Source organism: Anabrus simplex, chromosome 11 (assembly GCF_040414725.1).
Source record: "Anabrus simplex isolate iqAnaSimp1 chromosome 11, ASM4041472v1, whole genome shotgun sequence".
Lineage (NCBI taxonomy): Eukaryota > Metazoa > Arthropoda > Insecta > Orthoptera > Tettigoniidae > Anabrus > Anabrus simplex.
The window spans coordinates 129,241,526-129,263,280 of record NC_090275.1 but is presented as its reverse complement, the minus strand read 5'-3'; the positions used below and the strand labels follow the sequence as shown (position 1 = coordinate 129,263,280).

The following is a 21,755-nucleotide window of genomic DNA, read 5'->3' as shown; positions in this document are numbered from 1 at the left end:
TGGTGGGCATTCAGACGTTTTTCAATTGAAAAGATGTTATTTTGAATTTCATTATTTGTCATTTAAACAAATACTTGAAGAACTTTATGAACTTTATCACGAAAGAACTTATTGATTTTCAACGAAAGATAATTGTTTCAGGTTAAAAGATAGACAACCATAAAAATTGATTTTATTTCAATGAGCCAGGCGACATTAACTTATTCAGAAAATATTTTAATTTGATTTAATGCAACGAGTCAGAAATAACAGGGAACTTATTGATCAAACTGAATAAATTAAGTTTCAAAACCTATCCATTATTTCGCTCTGCATCTACCTCTCTCAGTACCTGCTCCGTGAGGATCATTCACCCCTCTGCAAGATTCTCATGCCCATATCCTTAATTTTTCGTGGTAAAATACCGTAAACTGATAAAATATAGCAATAGATGCTCATGGATTAGTCGAAAAATTGTTATTCAAAACTGCTCCCAGCTTTCCAGAAGTATTCCCGAGGTTGAGTGTAATTTACTCTTACGTTTTAGACCACAGCAGCAGGAATGTTTCAAACTGCAAGCTCACCTGGTTCCCAGGACTCGAGAAGTCGCAGCACCTGGTGGTGCACAGACAAGGCGTGTTCAGGAGTTACTAAGGGCAGTTTGTCTCCGCTAGCAGTGATGACTGGAATCTGAGCCACCACAAGCTTCAGTTGCCACGTGAGGAACACGCTCGGCATGGAGCGGAGACTGCGCAGGGCCTGTAACACCATGTGATGCATTGTAATATACTCGGCACAGAGAATGATGGCAAAATTTAGGCGGTTGTTGTTTGGGACATCAATCCATAGACTGGTTTGATGCAGCCCCCAATGCCACCCTGTGCTAAAGTTTTCATTAACTACTACATTCTACATCTACTGTAATCTGTTTGTCGTATTCATACTGCCTACACTTCCCTCAAAAACCAAATGAACAAGTCCTGGGTGTCTTAAGATATGTCCTGTTATTCCATATCTTCTTCTTCTTCACCAAATCATTCTCCTATTGTGGCATACCGAAAATCGATCAGAAGGACAACGGAATAAATGACGGCACAACGCCGCAAACACACAGTGCCGATGGCAGCACTATCATAAGAAAGCCTAGAGGCCATCCCAGTGCGAAATCATGGAATCAACTTAGGGTAGGCCTCAAACAAAACACAAGGAACAGGACTGGGAAGTGATGGAATCTGGGCAAACCCCAACAGAAGGTGGATCGAGGGCAAAAGGATAGAATAAGCCGTGAGAAATATCATGAAACACCATAAATATTTTAAACCACATAAAAATTTAATGAAGGAAGAAAATAAATTTTTAGATAGTTCCATTAAATGAAGAAAACTGAAAATAATCTAAATAAATAAATTAAAAAGAAATTCATTCACATACTGAATCAATTAAAAGGGATCTTCCAAATTCATAGTTAATACCTTCAGAATTTTTGAAAAGGTAGCATTAAAATTAATTATACGGTTTTAAACCCGACTGTCGGCAGCCCCGAAGATGGTTTTCTGTGGTTTCCCATTTTCACACTAGGCTGTACCTTAATTAAGGCCACAGACGCTTCCTTCCCATTCCTAGGCCTTTCCTGTCCCATCGTTGCCATAAGACCTATCCGTGTCGGTGCGATGTAAAGAAAAAAATTGTTTCAAATAAATTAAATATCCTTAAAATGATTCCATTCTTAAAAATATGAAACTTTGTACATAAATAAAATCATTAGAGTAAAAACGTGCATCTTGAATATCAAATAAGAGATGATGCTTGTTGTTTAAAGTGGCCTAACATCAATGGTACGAAATGTAATGACAATTTAAAAGTTCAAAATCATCCACTGACCAGAATATAAACTGTGGTAATGATGAGTGGATAGTGTTACTGACCAAGCGACTCCTTCTAAAGCACAATCGAGGATGTTTGCTGTTAAAACTGGCTTTACGTCGCACCGACACAGAAAGGTCTTATGGCAATGAAACAATAGGAAAGGCCCAAGACTGCGAAGGAAGCGGCCATGGCCTTAATTAAGGTACAGACCCAGCATTTGCCTGGTGTGAAAATGGGAAAGTGGGATAGTGGTACTAATCACAGGCAACGCAGACCCACAGTGTCACTCATATAGTGGTACTAATGAGAGGCAACACAGACCCACAGTGTCGCTCATATAGTGGGTACTAATGAGAGGCAACACAGACCCACAGTGTCGCTCATATAGTGGTACTAATGAGAGGCAACGCGGACCCACAGTGTCACTCATATAGTGGGTACTAATCACAGACAACGCAGACCCACAGTGTCACTCATATAGTGGTACTAATGAGAGGCAACGCAGACCCACAGTGTCGCTCATATAGTGGTACTAATGAGAGGCAACGCAGACCCACAGTGTCACTCATATAGTGGTACTAATGAGAGGCAACACAGACCCACAGTGTCGCTCATATAGTGGTACTAATGAGAGGCAACGCGGACCCACAGTGTCACTCATATAGTGGTACTAATGAGAGGCAACACAGACTCACAGTGTCGCTCATATAGTGGTACTAATGAGAGGCAACGCGGACCCACAGTGTCACTCATATAGTGGGTACTAATCACAGACAACGCAGACCCACAGTGTCACTCATATAGTGGTACTAATGAGAGGCAACGCAGACCCACAGTGTCGCTCATATAGTGGTACTAATGAGAGGCAACGCAGATCCACAGTGTCGCTCATATAGTGGTACTAATGAGAGGCAACGCAGACCCACAGTGTCACTCATATAGTGGTACTAATGAGAGGCAACGCAGACCCACAGTGTCGCTCATATAGTGGTACTAATGAGAGGCAACGCAGATCCACGGTGTCACTCATATAGTGGTACTAATGAGAGGCAACGCAGACCCACAGTGTCACTCATATAGTGGTACTAATGAGAGGCAACGCGGACCCACAGTGTCACTCATATAGTGGGTACTAATCACAGACAACGCAGATCCACAGTGTCACTCATATAGTGGTACTAATCACAGGCAACCCAGACCCACAGTGTCACTCATATAGTGGTACTAATCAACACACAACGCAGACCCACAGTGTCACTCATATAGTGGTACTAATGAGAGGCAACGCAGATCCACAGTGTCACTCATATAGTGGGTACTAATCACAGACAACCCAGACCCACAGTGTCACTCATATAGTGGTACTAATCACAGGCAACGCAGACCCACAGTGTCACTCATATAGTGGGTACTAATCACAGACAACACAGACCCACAGTGTCACTCATATAGTGGTACTAATCACACACAACGCAGACCCACAGTGTCACTCATATAGTGGTACTAATGAGAGGCAACGCAGATCCACAGTGTCACTCATATAGTGGGTACTAATCACAGACAACGCAGACCCACAGTGTCACTCATATAGTGGTACTAATGAGAGGCAACGCAGACCCACAGTGTCACTCATATAGTGGTACTAATCACAGGCAACGCAGATCCACAGTGTCACTCATATAATGGTACTAATCACAGGCAACGCAGATCCACAGTGTCACTCATATAGTGGGTACTAATCACAGGCAACCCAGACCCACAGTGTCACTCATATAGGGGTACTAATCACACACAACGCAGACCCACAGTGTCACTCATATAGTGGTACTAATCACAGGCAACGCAGATCCACAGTGTCACTCATATAGTGGTACTAATCACAGGCAACGCAGATCCACAGTGTCACTCATATAATGGTACTAATCACAGGCAACGCAGACCCACAGTGTCACTCATATAGTGGTACTAATGACAGGCAACGCAGACCCACAGTGTCACTCATATAGTGGGTACTAATCACAGGCAACGCAGATCCACAGTGTCACTCATATAGTGGTACTAATGAGAGGCAACGCAGACCCACAGTGTCACTCATATAGTGGTACTAATGACAGGCAACGCATACCCACAGTGTCACTCATATAGTGGTACTAATCACAGGCAACGCAGACCCACAGTGTCACTCATATAGTGGGTACTAATCACAGGCAACGCAGATCCACAGTGTCACTCATATAGTGGTACTAATCACAGGCAACGCAGATCCACAGTGTCACTCATATAGTGGTACTAATCACAGGCAACGCAGATCCACAGTGTCACTCATATAGTGGTACTAATCACAGGCAACGCAGATCCACAGTGTCACTCATATAGTGGTACTAATCACAGGCAACGCAGACCCACGGTGTCACTCATATAGTGGTACTAATCACAGGCAACGCAGACCCACGGTGTCACTCATATAGTGGTACTAATCACAGGCAACGCAGACCCACAGTGTCACTCATATAGTGGTACTAATCACACACAACGCAGACCCACAGTGTCACTCATATAGTGGTACTAATCACAGGCAACACAGACCCACAGTGTCACTCATATAGTGGTACTAATCACACACAACGCAGACCCACAGTGTCACTCATATAGTGGTACTAATGAGAGGCAACGCAGACCCACAGTGTCGCTCATATAGTGGTACTAATGAGAGGCAACGCAGATCCACAGTGTCGCTCATATAGTGGGTACTAATCACAGGCAACGCAGACCCACAGTGTCACTCATATAGTGGTACTAATCACACGCAACGCAGATCCACAGTGTCACTCATATAGTGGTACTAATCACAGGCAACGCAGACCCACAGTGTCACTCATATAGTGGTACTAATGAGAGGCAACACAGACCCACAGTGTCACTCATATAGTGGTACTAATGACAGGCAACACAGACCCACAGTGTCACTCATATAGTGGTACTAATGACAGGCAACGCAGACCCACAGTGTCACTCATATAGTGGTACTAATCACAGGCAACGCAGACCCACAGTGTCACTCATATAGGGGTACTAATCACAGGCAACGCAGACCCACAGTGTCACTCATATAGTGGTACTAATCACAGGCAACGCAGATCCACAGTGTCACTCATATAGTGGTACTAATCACAGGCAACGCAGATCCACAGTGTCACTCATATAGTGGTACTAATGACAGGCAACGCAGACCCACAGTGTCACTCATATAGTGGTACTAATCACAGGCAACGCAGATCCACAGTGTCACTCATATAGTGGTACTAATCACAGGCAACGCAGATCCACAGTGTCACTCATATAGTGGGTACTAATCACAGGCAACGCAGATCCACAGTGTCACTCATATAGTGGTACTAATCACAGGCAACGCAGATCCACGGTGTCACTCATATAGTGGTACTAATCACAGGCAACGCAGACCCACGGTGTCACTCATATAGTGGTACTAATCACAGGCAACGCAGACCCACAGTGTCACTCATATAGTGGGTACTAATCACAGGCAACCCAGACCCACAGTGTCACTCATATAGTGGTACTAATGACAGGCAACGCAGACCCACAGTGTCACTCATATAGTGGTACTAATCACAGGCAACCCAGACCCACAGTGTCACTCATATAGTGGTACTAATGACAGCCAACGCAGACCCACAGTGTCACTCATATAATGGTACTAATCACAGGCAACCCAGACCCACAGTGTCGCTCATATAGTGGTACTAATCACAGCCAACGCAGACCCACAGTGTCGCTCATATAGTGGTACTAATGACAGCCAACGCAGACCCACAGTGTCACTCATATAGTGGTACTAATGACAGGCAACCCAGACCCACAGTGTCACTCATATAGTGGTACTAATCACAGGCAACCCAGACCCACAGTGTCACTCATATAGTGGTACTAATGACAGGCAACACAGACCCACAGTGTCACTCATATAGTGGTACTAATCACAGGCAACGCAGACCCACAGTGTCACTCATATAGTGGGTACTAATCACAGGCAACCCAGACCCACAGTGTCACTCATATAGTGGTACTAATCACAGGCAACGCAGACCCACAGTGTCACTCATATAGTGGTACTAATCACTTACTTCTGCCATCATTAGTTATTTTACTACCCAAGACAAGACTTCATTTCCTAATCTAATATTTCCTGCATCACATGACTTTGTTCGACTGCACGCCATTACCTTTGTTTTTTCATCTTGTTCTCCTTACCCATTCATCAATTTCTCCACATCTTGTGCAGTCTCAGATAAAATAACAATATTTCAGAGTTTTAATTTCCTCTCCTTGGATTGTGATGTCCTTTCTAATTTCTTCCTTGATTAACTTTACTGCCTGTTCTATATAAACAAGGAAAAGGAGAAGGGACAACCTTCAGCCTTGCCTCATTCTGGATTGCTGTTGTTTCTCCGTAGTCCTTGATTCTTATCACTGCAGACAGATTTTTTGTACACATTATAGATAATCCTCCTTTCTCGGTATCTGATCTGATCCCGATCACCTTCAGAATCTCAAATAGCTTCCTCCAATCAACAAATCCTTTTTCTAGATCTACAAATGCCATTTACGTAGGCTTGTTCTTATTAATTTGATCTTCTAAGTGCTTCAAGTGTTCCTACATTTCTTCAGAAGATAAACTGATCGTCTCCCAACTCAGCTTCAACTTTTCTTTCCATTCTTCTGTAAATAATACATGTTAACATTTTGCAGCATGAGATACTAAACTAATGGTGCGGTTGTTTTCACACTTTATTATTTATAAGTTTCATATTCCGTATTGATTGGATTCAATGTAATAGACAAGAAAAATGTTCCACCGATCAATACATTTATTGTGGATGAACTACTACACTAGTACCGGTTTCGACCTATCTTGGCCATCATCAGCTAGCACACAAATTTACTGTCATGGGATAAATTACAAAGAAGTTACTTAAAAGCATCCGGATGTCTGATAAAAAAATGGAAGTAAAAATATTGCAGTATGTTGCGTTAAAATAGCTCTGATTAAAAGTAGTGATGGTTAGAATAAACTAAAACCTATTGATTGAGCATGGACATGAGTACATAAACACATTAAAATATATATGCCACATCATAAGACACTAAAAATATATAGCACATTAAACACATTAAAACATGGTATATTTTAAAAACGTCTATTAAAATTTGAGTTCATGTTGCATTGCATTCATTCTTCAATCCTCTTGTAGTTCTTGTGTTGATTAAGTTGAATATCGAGAATGTTCTATGGTTGATATACTTTGTATTGGTATGTTATAAGAACTCTTGTCAGTAAAATTTGAAAATTAAGTTGAAGTAGCAAGATAGGTTTTAATATCAGAGTAGTTGGTGGTGACACTTCTCTCGTCTATGCACGTTATATGGTCGTTATCTGTAAAGAAAAGCTAATATGAGTATAGCGTATGTATGAAGGAATGCCTGGATGTATGTGTGAAATGAAAAAAGTACTTACTGTTTTTGCTGTGGAGGTTGTGTACCGATATGTTTGGATATTTGTTGTGCTCTGCTGCGAGTACGTCTGGGGATCATGTAAGCTGTGTGGATGGATGGTGGTGGAGGGGATGGAGGAGTGGCTATTGTGAAGGTAGGGGCGGGGTTAGGTTTGTGATTCGTCGGTTTGTTATGACGTGTGTTTACTAATTTGAGATAGTCGTTTTTTATTGCAGGAATGACTTTGTCAAAAATGATACTGGTTTTCCCTGTAATGTCGTTAATGTTATGATTGGGGTTAGCGTATTGATCCAAAGTAAAAAAAATTCCGAAGATTTCTATATTACTTTGGATCAATACGCTAACCCCAATCATAACATTAACGACATTACAGGGAAAACCAGTATCATTTTTGACAAAGTCATTCCTGCAATAAAAAACGACTATCTCAAATTAGTAAACACACGTCATAACAAACCGACGAATCACAAACCTAACCCCGCCCCTACCTTCACAATAGCCACTCCTCCATCCCCTCCACCACCATCCATCCACACAGCTTACATGATCCCCAGACGTACTCGCAGCAGAGCACAACAAATATCCAAACATATCGGTACACAACCTCCACAGCAAAAACAGTAAGTACTTTTTTCATTTCACACATACATCCAGACATTCCTTCATACATACGCTATACTCATATTAGCTTTTCTTTACAGATAACGACCATATAACGTGCATAGACGAGAGAAGTGTCACCACCAACTACTCTGATATTAAAACCTATCTTGCTACTTCAACTTAATTTTCAAATTTTACTGACAAGAGTTCTTATAACATACCAATACAAAGTATATCAACCATAGAACATTCTCGATATTCAACTTAATCAACACAAGAACTACAAGAGGATTGAAGAATGAATGCAATGCAACATGAACTCAAATTTTAATAGACGTTTTTAAAATATACCATGTTTTAATGTGTTTAATGTGCTATATATTTTTAGTGTCTTATGATGTGGCATATATATTTTAATGTGTTTATGTACTCATGTCCATGCTCAATCAATAGGTTTTAGTTTATTCTAACCATCACTACTTTTAATCAGAGCTATTTTAACGCAACATACTGCAATATTTTTACTTCCATTTTTTTATCAGACATCCGGATGCTTTTAAGTAACTTCTTTGTAATTTATCCCATGACTGTAAATTTGTGTGCTAGCTGATGATGGCCAAGATAGGTCGAAACCGGTACTAGTGTAGTAGTTCATCCACAATAAATGTATTGATCGGTGGAACATTTTTCTTGTCTATTACATTGTTTTCACACTTGTCAGCTCCTGCTTTCTTGAGAATTCTGTCTACAATAAGATGGCACTTTTCCTGTACCATACATCTTACACACCAAACAGAATAACTTTGCCACACTGGTCAGTCAGTAATTCTGAGGGCACGTCATCAATTCCAGGTATCTTATTCCTGTTTAGGTGTCCCAAAGATTTGTCAAAATCTGACCTCAAAATTGAAATTTAGGTTATCAGATACTAAATCAGGAACGCTAACTCACTTATCGTATGATACAGAGCATGAGAAAGAACATATGTAGCACTGTGACGATATTATTATGACATGTCAAACAAGTGGAAGCCGGCACTGGAGATAACATCATGACAAAGTATTATTGTCGTATGTTCGCCATTGTGGGCAGCAAGGGGGGATCCATTATAGCCTGGCTACCAGTGACGTCACTATGCTCGAGCCTCGCTACTTACCGCATGAACAGAGCTCACACGCATTGGTCAGGCTCTGGTACATTTACAGTCAGTGGCCACTGCATCACTGGAGCCCTCCAGAGTCCTACCCCAGACTCTGCCCTTCCCTTTCTAACACCCATCAAGTACACTTTATAATCTCCTATCTCTTCCTCGTTAACTCCCTTTACCCGAATATCACTTACTCCTAGCACATCCAGATGCATCCTCTTTGCTGCCTCAGCCAGTTCTACCTTCTTTCTTCCATAAGCCCCATTAGTATTGATAGCTCCCCATCGAATTCCATTTCGTTCGCCAAGTTGTTTCCAAGGAGTCCCTCGCCTGTCAAATGGGAGTGGGACTCCATTACTCCCATAGGTCCGAGGCTTGCTTAGTGTTCTGAGCTCGGTAAATTCATGAAGCAGGATGCTGCCCTACTTGCACATAGTCCAAGTGAGGATCTCTCCTCTAACGGGTTATGGACCACCGGTGAATTGTATAGTCCTAGCCGCCTGAGCACAAGGAGGGCCACGTCTCAGAATATGTCCGAGATGCCCCCTCCCATTCCATAGCAACTGGTATCCCGACTCTCAGGACCACTTACTAGGCCACTCAGCCGTTGCCCATGGTTCACGAACTAGGACGTGACTACAGTAACCCACACCATGAACCACACTAAGTGTAAAATCTGAAAAATAAAATTATGCTCTAAATTCTTAGCACCTGGAGTATGCTCATCATCCAGACTCTTTCTTGTATTGTTATTCATAAATTGTTAGTTCCATCACTGTTAATCATTACAATTTCAATTGCAAAACGGCAACTGGTAAATGTTGATTGTGTAGTCATTACCAAATCTACTTGAGTGGTGTTAGCAGTATGCAAGCCACTGGACGCCGCTGTAAATAACCACCAGCTGACGCAGAACTGCTAGATGGTTTCCACACCGACCAACTTAAATAAAATGAAATGTTCTCGTAGTGACTGGTATAAATTCGCAATCACTGCAGTGTCCATGTAGTTAACCTGAATAAATGATAGATAAAATTCGATAAACTTACCTTGTATTAGTCAAATAGATAAAGAAGTACATTGGTCTGAGTTACGAGATATTAGAATTTATTATTTTAATCATGTTGGTTAAACCTGTCTTTGTCAATACTTTACATATTTTATTATACTTCATTACTGTACATGTTTCGAGAGCTAACTTCTCTCTTCTTCAGCGGTGCCAAAACATCAAAACTAGACTTTATACATTTATACAAATACACAGTAGTTATCATCAGAAATCTTGAAATTGTTAAAATATTTCTTTGTGTTTCAACTTTTACTTACTTACTATGTCATTTATTACAAACTTTAAAATAGAAAATTTCAAGTCATAAATGAATAAAACCTATTAAATTATTCATTATAAGCTAAAATTTAAAATCTGCTCTGCTCTTGGAACTTACATCCTTATTTACATCTAAAAAAGAAATAAAATATTTCTTTGTGTCTAAATTTACATTTGCCTTGTCATTTGGTAGAACACTTTAAAACTGAATAATTTTCAATTCATAAAATAAATAACACCTATTAAGTTAGTCACTATATGTTGAATTTAAAATATTTTCTGCTCTCTTCTTGAAATTTCTCCATTCCTTAATTCTTAAAAAAGGAAAACATTATATTTAAATTTCTAATCTGTAATTCCATTACCTTGTTTATTCCAATAATTGTCGATTAATTTACTGCTATATTTCCGAGACCTTCCACATAAATCAGTATTTCCTCCTCTTAATCCCGTCCAACCATGCTAGCCATTTTAACTGTCAAATTCCTTTAAAATAGACAACCAAGAAACCAACTTTTAGAGACATTTTTTTACGAAAAGGCTGACATCTCAGATGATTACTTGAGTTTCAACTGGTTACCCTACAAGTGCTGAGTGTTTCTCCCTAAATTCCAGGCCATTTTCACATGCATTACACATTTACGACTTTAACAAATTTAAGCACACTTAGATAGAGAAAAGTTAAGACACGCAGCACACCATATTACTCAGAAAACTTCATTTAACAAGCTTATATAAGTATCATATAATTTACTTGCTTATCTGGTGCGTATCAGGCGATCAAAATTTTGGAAAACTAATTTTTTTTTTCATATTCTCAAGTTCACCATTAATAATAAAAAACCCTCATTTAAAAAAATCACTATATACAAAACATGCAAAATTTCTTCTAGTTCTTAAAAATATTAGGTTCTCAAAAGTAAACAGAGAAATAAAATCACAAAAGAATCAAAAAGTTCTGAGCTGCACACAGTTCCCTCAGCTGCTGCGCACTACTGGGAGAGATTTCTTTTCCTGCCAGGCCTCACAGGCCTCCAGGATTGCTGCAATTTATGAAAACATTCACGGTGCAATCCATGTTTATTAGAATAGTGTAACCGTTACTACAGCGGTTACACTCAACAAAACACTAAACACAGTAGAGGGAGGAAAGCAAGTGCAATTACACAGTACCAAAAACCACTACACACTTAGTGAAACATCGGCTGAAACTACGCGGAGCTCCGCCGATAACAACATTAGTAAATATCAGTACGGCCAACTACATGACAATAAACCAGGAAGGTGGGAAGGGGCTGGGAACCTACCAAGGGCTTACGTTGCAGTTTCCGAAATAATCGACCGTAAACTTTAATTTCAAAAAATATTATTTACCAAAGGACTTTACAAATGAATTCCAAACAAATTCAGCCATGCAGAAGGTACCGACACATAAGTATAGTAAAATACAGGTTCTGCTGAGACACATCAATTATTAATACACGTTCCTTGACAATAGCTTCTGATAAGTTCAAAGAGTCAAGCAAATACCATCCATCGAATTACAACCCAAGTCGTACAATACAATCTAGAGTACCTTTGAAAATATCTGACAGCATAACTGAAAAAGGGTAAAAATCAGCATTATCTAAACTTGGCACTGAGGCCAGTTCAACTTGGTCACACACCAAAAACACTTCTGATGCGCGGCAGTGGAAACCTAGCGTGCGTCAAGTGACACGGAACTACTAGAGGCAAAACCCCAAGGTAAATACATAAAACTACAATTTACATGTTTAGTGAAACAAGGAAAGGGGAATGCCTCGGAAACAAACAGGCAAGCCCAGCTCAAAAGCTACGGTATCCGAAATAATCGAGTGGCGAGTCTGGGTGAGGTTAGAGCAAACTCCTATATGAAAAAGCAAGCGAACATTAAATGAAATTTAAGGTGGAACAGAAATCAAGAGCGCTTACCCCTAAATGGCCCATCCCGGTAGCGAGGCGTCGCTGACGGCATCAAAACTTTCTGACGGTCAAGAGATCGAAGACTGACAGATAGACCGCTCACAGACCACAGACAGAGCACGAAATGCTGCCTCATTCTCTATAAAAAGGGAACTTTGGCCTTGGAGTAGCCAATCAGAACGCAGGGGCCTGCCTATCCCCACCCAGATTCACCAACCACAACTCTTACTTCAGTCGCGATGTTAAAATACTTTCTCGAATACGCACGATCGCGAATCTTCCATTTCCAGAATAGTCAGAACATACTTTCTAGAATACATAACCAACAAAAGGCAACACACCCTGTTCAAAAATTCATGTGACAACTTTCTGGACAGTTTCAGTAAATACAGAAATGACATCTACTATTTACAAATACCATATGTTACCGAAATATTACACTGTACAGGATAAAACATTATATCACCACACTTCAGACCATACAGTAAGTATTACGGAAGGTTTACAAATCAAGTCTTCAATAAACACTTTCCACTTCCAATACATTCTACACCTGTGACAAATGGCGATGTATTTTTCATTTCGGAGACAGTTACATCAAACCATGATCGCATACGAGAAAAGGCCTTCATTTTCTCCAGAATCTCTTTTAGTTTTAATATTTTTTACCAAATATTCATTACTTTCTTTCACCAAGAGCTTCCAAATAAAATCCGCAAGAAATAGATAACGGATGTACTGTTTCGGGGAGGACAGTTCCTACTGCCAGGATCTCTTACGCGGAACTTCTCGGAAGCATTGAACTCCTGTTCCGGTGGATAAACCCTGCACCACTTTGGTGTTACGGAAACGGTATCATCCAATAAAACGTCGGCAGGCCTGCTCTCTTCATCGGAATTCTTTCTGGAATATGATCTTCTTCTCTGTGAGAAGATTCATCATGTTGCTGGAAGAGGAAGCATCCCAATCAGCTTCAACAACTTCACGAATCACGTAGCTCATCATCCATGATAAAAGTTTATACTTCAAAAGAAACAATTAAAATAAACTCAATAATCTGTTGAAAGATAACGAAAGATATTCACAGAAACTGACAGAAACAGCGAGCGAGCACCGAAGTTACGTAGCAACTGAGAGGACGGGGGGATGAGGAAAGAGTGCTGACTTTATACCTACCCTGACCTTGACTGAGTCATTTACAGCTAGTGAGTAATGTGTGATGGAAGACTCGATGTCTTGTGTGAACTTATATTGCGAAGTTTGGCACTTTGCTTGCCTTACGAGACGGGCTGCTACTTGTAATGTAGGGTGAGCTCTCTCTTCCTCTCCTTATATGATAGTATGCTTCATTCGGTGGTTCATTTAAATTATTTTCATTATTGCTTCTCTGGTCAATATACTGTATATGCTTTCTTCTCAAGAGCATCCATTCATTTTCCTTTCGTTGTCGTGTACAGTATTTCCATATTTCCATAAAATTATGATTGTATGTGTTCACCCATTGCTGAGAACCTCTTGTGTCTTACTACATTCACGTGCTTCTTGTATCTCGTCTTCAAACTCCTCCCTGATTGTCCAATATATTTCTTTCCACAACTTTGGCACTTGATGCAATATAATCCTGATTTAATGAACCTACCGGACCTATTAACCTTATGTGAACTGAACAAAATTCTTTTATTTGTTGTTTGTCTTAAACACAGTGTCAATGCCCTTTTTGCTAAAAATCTTTTTTTATTCCGTATGAGTGTCTATTGTGGAATGTTATTACCGCTACATTCTTCCTTTCTTTATTTCTTTCTTTTCTTTTTCCAAAGTTGACCTCTGTTTATTTATTAACTTGCTCTTTATTTTATCTTCATACTAGCTGATGTACCCGTGCTTCGCTACGGGATTCTCAGAAAGACTGTCTTTGTGGTTTTCCTACCTGAAGTCGTCAGAAGAAATGTAGTGATTAAAAACAATGTTATAAAAAATACTCGATCAAATTAATAAACGGCATGTTTTCTCACTTTTAACGAACAGTACTACGGCGCCGATCTAACAATTCAAAGTTCCAGTGCTGCAATGACCAGACCGCAGACAGCCGTGAACACTTCTCTGCCATTATTCCGTTAAATATGCACACTGCTCATTCCAATCAGTGCCTCAGAGTAGGAAGTGAATAGCTCGAATGCTATGATGAATCAGTTTGTTACGTATCAGTAGTATCAGAAGTTTATCTAACTCCCCAGCTACTTCCCGCCAATTTTCAGGCAGGCTGTTATACCCGGTACGACAGGGTGAGTTGGCCGTGCAGTTAGGGGCGCATAGCTGTGAGCTTGGATCCGGGAGGTAGTGGGTTCGAACTCCACTGTCGACAGTCCTGAAGATGGTTTTCCGTGGTCTCCAGTTTTCACACCAGGAAGATGCTGGGGCTGTAACGTAATTAACGTCGGGGCTGCTTCCTTCCCACTCCTAGCGCTTTTGTATCCCATCGTCACCATGAGTCCTATCTGCGTCGCGCGATGTAGAGCAAATTTTAAAAAAAAACTTGGTATACAGCAGTAATCCCATCTATCGGAGATGAATGGCAACAGAGACACAAAGCAAATCACAACAAACAATGGTCAATGTAATGTTGTTGTTGATCAATGTTATGAGCTTTCTGTATTGTAGTCCTTCACATTCAGTTTTCTTTCAACTCTGTAATTTAAGGCCGTCTTATAAAATTAATTATAGCGTAGATAGAAGTTCCTTAATCCCCGACTTTACATACTGATTTTCATTAAATTCTGTTTACCCATTTTCTCGTGACAGCGCTGATATGATTTTAGCAACAAAAATCCATATTCATGAATATCTCCATTATCATAGCCGATACGGTCAAAATGTATAAGACATAAATGATCGGAAATTTAATACTATGTAATTTTATTTATATAGTAATTGTCCATAAGACCACTAATAACACAATATTCGAGAATTAAATTTTGGGCCTTCCCCTAAACTACCATTTCGCTCAGTGTGAATAAAGTTATTTATGGCCTAGATTGTAGCGACTTATTCCCCGACTTTGTGTATCAATTTTATTTATGATGGGACAACTAATAACAAATATTTGAGAATTAAATTTTAGGCTTTCTCCTAAAACTACAATTTTTCTTAATGTGAATAAGATTATTTATGGCGTAGATTGTAGCGACTTATTCGCCGACTTTGCATACCTATTTTAATTAAGATAGGACCACTAATAACAAATATTTGCAAATAAAATTTTAGGCCTTCCCCATAACTACCATTTCGTTCAGAGTGAATAAGATTATTTATAGTTTATATTGTAGCAACTTATTTTAGAACTTTACATACCGGTTTTCATTAAGATATGACCACTAATAATATAAATATTTGAGAATTAAATTTTAGGCCTTCCCCTAAACTACCATTTCTCTCAGCGTGAAAAATATTATTTATGGCCTAGATTGTAGCGACTTATTCCCGGACTTTACATACCGATTTTCATTAAATTCTCTTCAGCCGTTTTCTCGTGATGCTTGTACATACATACATCATACATACATACATACATACATACATACATACATACATACATACAGACAGAAAGAAATTACGGAAAATTAAAAAATGCATTTCCTTGTTACTATCGACATGACTGATACAGAAATACCATTATTTTCAAATTTTGAGCAATGTACAGACAAAACTCCTATTTTATATATATAGATTTCTTCGTATACCCATTTCTCAACAAGTATAATTAAAGAACCACCTAATCGATACTTTATTTTTTGCGTTGGACAATATTAAATATACGTAATCACTCACAGAACATGTTTCGACCACTTAATGGTCATCATCAGCTGTATAAGGAAAACTTAGATGAAAAATATTGGACAATACGTAGGTGGTTTGAAAAGTTCTCGGAAGGTACTAGAATTAAGTATCTTACCTCGGTGGAACTGCTTTTATTTTTCAACATAGTCTCCCTGTAGACTAATGCATTTGGTCCAGCGACGTTCCAATGCCTTGATCACACCTCGAAAATGAGATTCCTCCAGGCCTGCAAAATACCTCTCCAATTCAGCTGTCAGTTCTTCCCTTGTAGAAAATCTCCGTCCACCGAGGAAAATTTTCAGCTTGGGGAATAGATGAAAGTCTGATGGTGCCAAATCAGGTGAATAAGGTGGATGTGGCAACAATTCATACACCAGTTCATGAAGTTTTGCCATGGCAATAACGCTTGTGTGTGGCGGAGCGTTGTCCTGATGAAAGATGACCTTTTTCCTTGCCAAACCAGGCCTTGTTTCGCGTATCTATTCCTGTAGTTGGTCTAGGAGGTTTGCATAGTATTGCCCCATAATTGTTTGGCCAGTAGGAAGACAATCTATCAGCAGAATGCCTTTTGCATCCCAGAAAACTGAGGCCATGACCTTTCTGGCCGAACACACTGCCTTTGCTTCCTTTGGTGGTGGTGAATCAGCATGTTTCCACTGCTTTGACGGCTGTTTGGTCTCTGGGGTATAGTAGTGGACCCAGAAGTTTTATCTGTAGTCACAAACCAGCGCAAAAAATCTTGTTGGTTGCACTGAAAACGGGCCAGACTTTGTTCGGACATTTCCAATCTGGTGCGTTTATTGTCCAATGTCAAGAGCCGCGGCACCTATCTTGTGGATAATTTTTTCATACCCAATTCTTCGGTTAAAATATAATATACCCGTTCAGAAGACATCCCTACAGCTTCAGCAATCTCCCGCACTTTCAGTCGACGATCCTCCATGACCATTTTATGCACTTTTGCGATAAATTCTGGGGTCGTAACACTGTTTGGCCGTCCACTACGCGGATCATCATCCAAGCTCTCCCGACCAAATTTAAACTCGCTGGTCCACTTGGCAACAGTTGAAAATGAAGGAGCAGAGTCTCCCAGTGTGTTCTCAAAGTCGGCATGAATTTTCTTTGCTTTCATATCTTTCTTTACTAAGTATTTAATCACTGCTCGAATCTCAGTTTTCTCCATTGTCACACATCACTACGCGGGAGTCGTCACTACCACACTCCTGCAGCTAGAGCACTGACGCGCCACATGTTCACTCACAAAGGATGTGTGATTATTGCGCGGGAACCTCGTTGCTCTAGCACTGACATCTAGTGGTGATGCCGAGAACTTTTCAAACCGTCCTCGTAAGCACAAGCGTTAATCTTTAGGTTATGGAAAAAATATTTGCTGTGTAGATTGTTTGATTGGTAAAAGTTCTTTGGTATCTTCTCTGTTAGAAAATGGCGGTCATCTGGTTAGGGCAGCTTGTCTCACGTTATCATATCATGGAAAGATGTTTATTCCGCGCTGCCTTGGGGATCTGTCTTTGTGCACGATCTAGTGTAGTGACACGGTTTGATTGTTCGTGCAATCCACAGAAGAAATGGGAAGTGGAATTGTGTCATCATCTAGTACGTCATTTGAGGGAGGAGGGAGACTTAGCATTGATTCCGCGACATCGTGCTTGATTATTACATTTTTTCGTCTTATTTGAATAGAAATAATAAATAAGGTAGTTCAACCTGTTCAGCTGATACATTTCAATACGGAACATTATGAAATTTTTATCTTTATTTGAAGTCTGTCAACCCATTCCATGTATTTGCTGATGTGCTCGTACAAGAGGTCTTTTTGCTCATTCATTTCGTTAAGATTCCGTTCCCAATTTTCTAATTTATCAAGAAAAATGTTGATGTTTTCTATGTTGTTCATCAGTGTTCCTTTATTGATCTTACTTATGATTTGAAGGTCCTGTTCGATATTAGTGAATTTGTGGTTCGCTTCTTTCATATGAGCTTCCATAGCAGAGAATCTTCTGTATTTCTCTGCATTGACGTGTTCTTGATATGAAGCTCCTTCCTGATTGTCCCACACATGTTTTTTTACACTGAGTACATGTCAACTTATAAATGCCAGATTCTTGGAATTCATCATCTTGAAGTTTATTGGCTCTATTGTGATTAAAGAATCTATGTTTCATATTGTTTTTGGTTGAAAAAGCTACTTTGGTGTTGTATTTCTTAACAAATTCATGATTTCATAAATCCTCGGGTACTTAAAGGTGAATTTGACGTACCTCTTAGTCTTTTCTGATTGCTGTTTAAGTTTAATTTGTTACTGATATTTGCATTTAGAGATGATTTTGTTGATGAATTTCAGACTGAAACCATTATGTAGGGCTTGTTGACGAATGTAAGATAGTTCCTTCTTTCTGTCAGTTTCTGTTAACGGTATTTCAAAGGCCCTGTTGACAAAACAGCAGATTTCTTTTGTGAAATGGGATGTAAAGAATCCCCAAGGCAGCGCGGAATAAACATCTTTCCATGATATGATAACGTGAGACAAGCTGCCCTAACCAGATGACCGCCATTTTATAACAGAGAAGATACCAAAGAACTTTTACCGATCAAACAATCGACACAGCAAATATTTTTTCCATAACCTAAAGACTAACGCTTGTGCTTATTGTGCAATATTTTTCATCTAAGTTTTCCTTATACAGCTGATGATGACCATTAAGTGGTCGAAACATTTTCTGTGAGTGATTATGTATATTTAATTTTCGCCAACGCAAATAATAAAGTATCGATTAGGTGGTTCTTTAATTATACTTGTTGATTATACTCATGGATACAGTTATGAAGTGGACAACTTGCAATACCCATTTCTCTTCACGATCTCATATATAGTATTCATCTCATTTTCGAAAGCTTGTCTTAAGGGGAATTTAAGGACCCTACTGATCATACTATAAAATGTTGCCTTCTTCTGCTGCCCTGGATGGTTGGAGTCCTTCCTAATAATAGTCCTAGTGGTCATTTCTTTTCTAAAAACCTCGTACTGTAATTTCCTACCATTTCTCGTTATTTTTACGTCAAAGTAGTTCAGTGATCCTCCTTCCTCTGGCTCCATTGTAAATTATATATCTTTGTCTATTTCGTTCACCCTTGTTAATATTTCTACTGGGCCTATTTCTTTTTCATCTATAATAATGAAAACATCATCCACATATCTCAACCATTTGATTAATCCTTTAATTTTCCCAATTATTTTATTTAATTCCAAACAGTCCATGTAAATATTTGCCAAAATACGTGACGCTGGGGAACCCATAGCCAAGCCCTTCTGTTGTTTGTATATTTTGTTGTTAAATCCGAAATAATTGTTCTGTAATGTGTATGCTAACAACTTCATAAATACTTCAATCTCTATTTTACTTAAACTGCTATGTTCTGTTATGTTGTTTTAGAGATGGGGATGCTGGAATACATGAGACTATGAATTGTGTAGTTTTCCTTCATTTCAATATACCTTGTCACTTGTATTACTGACTACTGGCTCCGTTGTGAATTAAAAATGCTTTCTAAGGATACTTGTATAAATCTGGCTAACCCGTACGTTGGACTATTTCTATACTTTACTATTGGTCTTATGGGAATTTCTTGCTTATGAAGTAGGTAAAATAAAATTCTCTAATCATCTGAGATGTCGTCCTTTTCGTAAAAAAATGTATCTCTAAGTTGGTTTGTTGGTTGTTTATTTTAAAAGAATTTGACGGTTAAAACAACTAGTATGGTCATTGCGTAACCGGCAGCATAGCGACAAGTAGCAGCTTAAAACTGAAATAATAAATAGAGGTTCAACCTATTCAATACAAAAGATTAAGAAATGCACTGATTACATTCTTATTTAATAATAAGTAGAAGTGGTACCGGTTTCGACCCTAGTCCAAGTCATCATCAGCCAATTGAAACATGAAACAATGCATAGGAAAAAGAAAATAAAAGATCCAAGTTCATTCCGGATCAGTAGAAGAGGCGATATAAAAATGACGGGGGTAAACACTGTAAAATTCAGAAGAAGTAAAATGTAAGTCACTTAAAAGAAACAGTGCGTAATTTTCTGAACAGCAGTATGGCACACGCAGTGTCAGGCAAAGTCTTATAATGTTTATGAAAAGCGGAGAACGGTTAAATAAGCTAGCTTGTATACACTGTCAGGCACAAAGTCATTACACAATCGAACACATATGAAGATCCATAATCGTGTTGAAGCTGAATATGAGTAGATCAATTGAAGTAACTTGCCAGCTCCCAGTGATCAGCGTGATATATTCTACATCAGGCACTGTGGTTTCAAACGCCAACGTAAAATGAAGAATAGCTTAATGATCCAGTATTTGCTTCGGTTGCAGGAATGTAAGTATATATAGATACATATAATATAATTCAATATAACTGAATAAGTAATTATGATCCTGTAGAATTTTTGGAACAGTTGATGCGAAAAAACAATTGTGAAGAGAAAAAATATAGTAAAAAGCGCAATACCAGAAACAAATGAAAACATATATGCACAGTGCACTATTTTTTGTGATTGAAGTAGTCGAAGTCGGCGCAAGGCAAGAGTTAAATTTGAATCAGAAGAACCGAAATGAAGGTGGCTTTTTTTTTTTTAAGAGGTGAAAAGAAAAGATAGGATAAATTAATAGAGGAAGAGGAATAGTGGAATAAGAGAAGAATAAAAGAGATTGAAGTTAAACAGTGTTGAGGAAGGATAAGATAGGGAGATGAAGGAGGGGTAGTTTAGGGTGGGTTAGGAGGTAGAAAATGTGGGTAGGAACTTTGTAAGGCATGGAAAATAGAATTGGGGTTTTGAAATTTAGAATTTTTGAGAAGAAGAATTAGGAAGTCAGAAAGGACGTTGGGTTTTTCAGAAATGTTGTTTACATTGAAATTAGGGTTGAAGTATTAGTCAAGGTGAATAAAGTAATTTTCAGTAGTGTTTAAGAGGGGGCATTTGTTAATGATTTTAAGTATTTTCATGTCTTTTTCAATATTGGTGAAATTGTGCTTGGAGTCTTGTATGTGTTGTCCTATGGCGGAGAATCTGTTGTATTTAATGGCGTTGATATGTTCAGAGTATCTGATATTGAAGTTGCGGCCAGTTTGTCCGATGTAGGAGGAGTTGCAGTTGTTACATTTGAATCTGTACACTCCAGATTTAGAAAAAGCATTAGATTTATTTAGTGATTTAGAGTTGTGTAAAATATCCAAATTTCTATTGTTAGTTCTAAAAGAAATTTTCATGTTGTGTTTTTTAAAAACATTAGTTATTTTATAAGCATCTTGAGTGAAAGTGAAAGTGGAAAATGCAGTTGGTTTTGTTAGGTCTTTAGATAACGTGGTTTTAGGACGGTGTTTGAATTTGTTGATGATACGGTTTATGGAGGAGTTGTTAAAACCATTGAATTTAGTGATGTTACGGATGGTGTTCAATTCATTATTTAAATCTTTTTTAGACATAGGGGTGTTGAA

The 21,755-nt window shown here is 39.0% G+C and overlaps 1 protein-coding gene across 2 annotated transcripts in view; it reads right to left on the bottom strand.

Annotated features, from left to right (window-relative positions):
* shtd (shattered) overlaps positions 1–21,755 on the bottom strand; it is a 786,765-nt gene that overhangs the window by 19,129 nt on the left and 745,881 nt on the right. For both annotated transcript variants that reach the window (XM_067155551.2, XM_068229717.1), the window contains one exon: positions 564–738. In XM_067155551.2, coding sequence (XP_067011652.2) covers positions 564–738 — 175 coding nt within the window. The remainder of the gene's footprint in view (positions 1–563; positions 739–21,755) is intronic.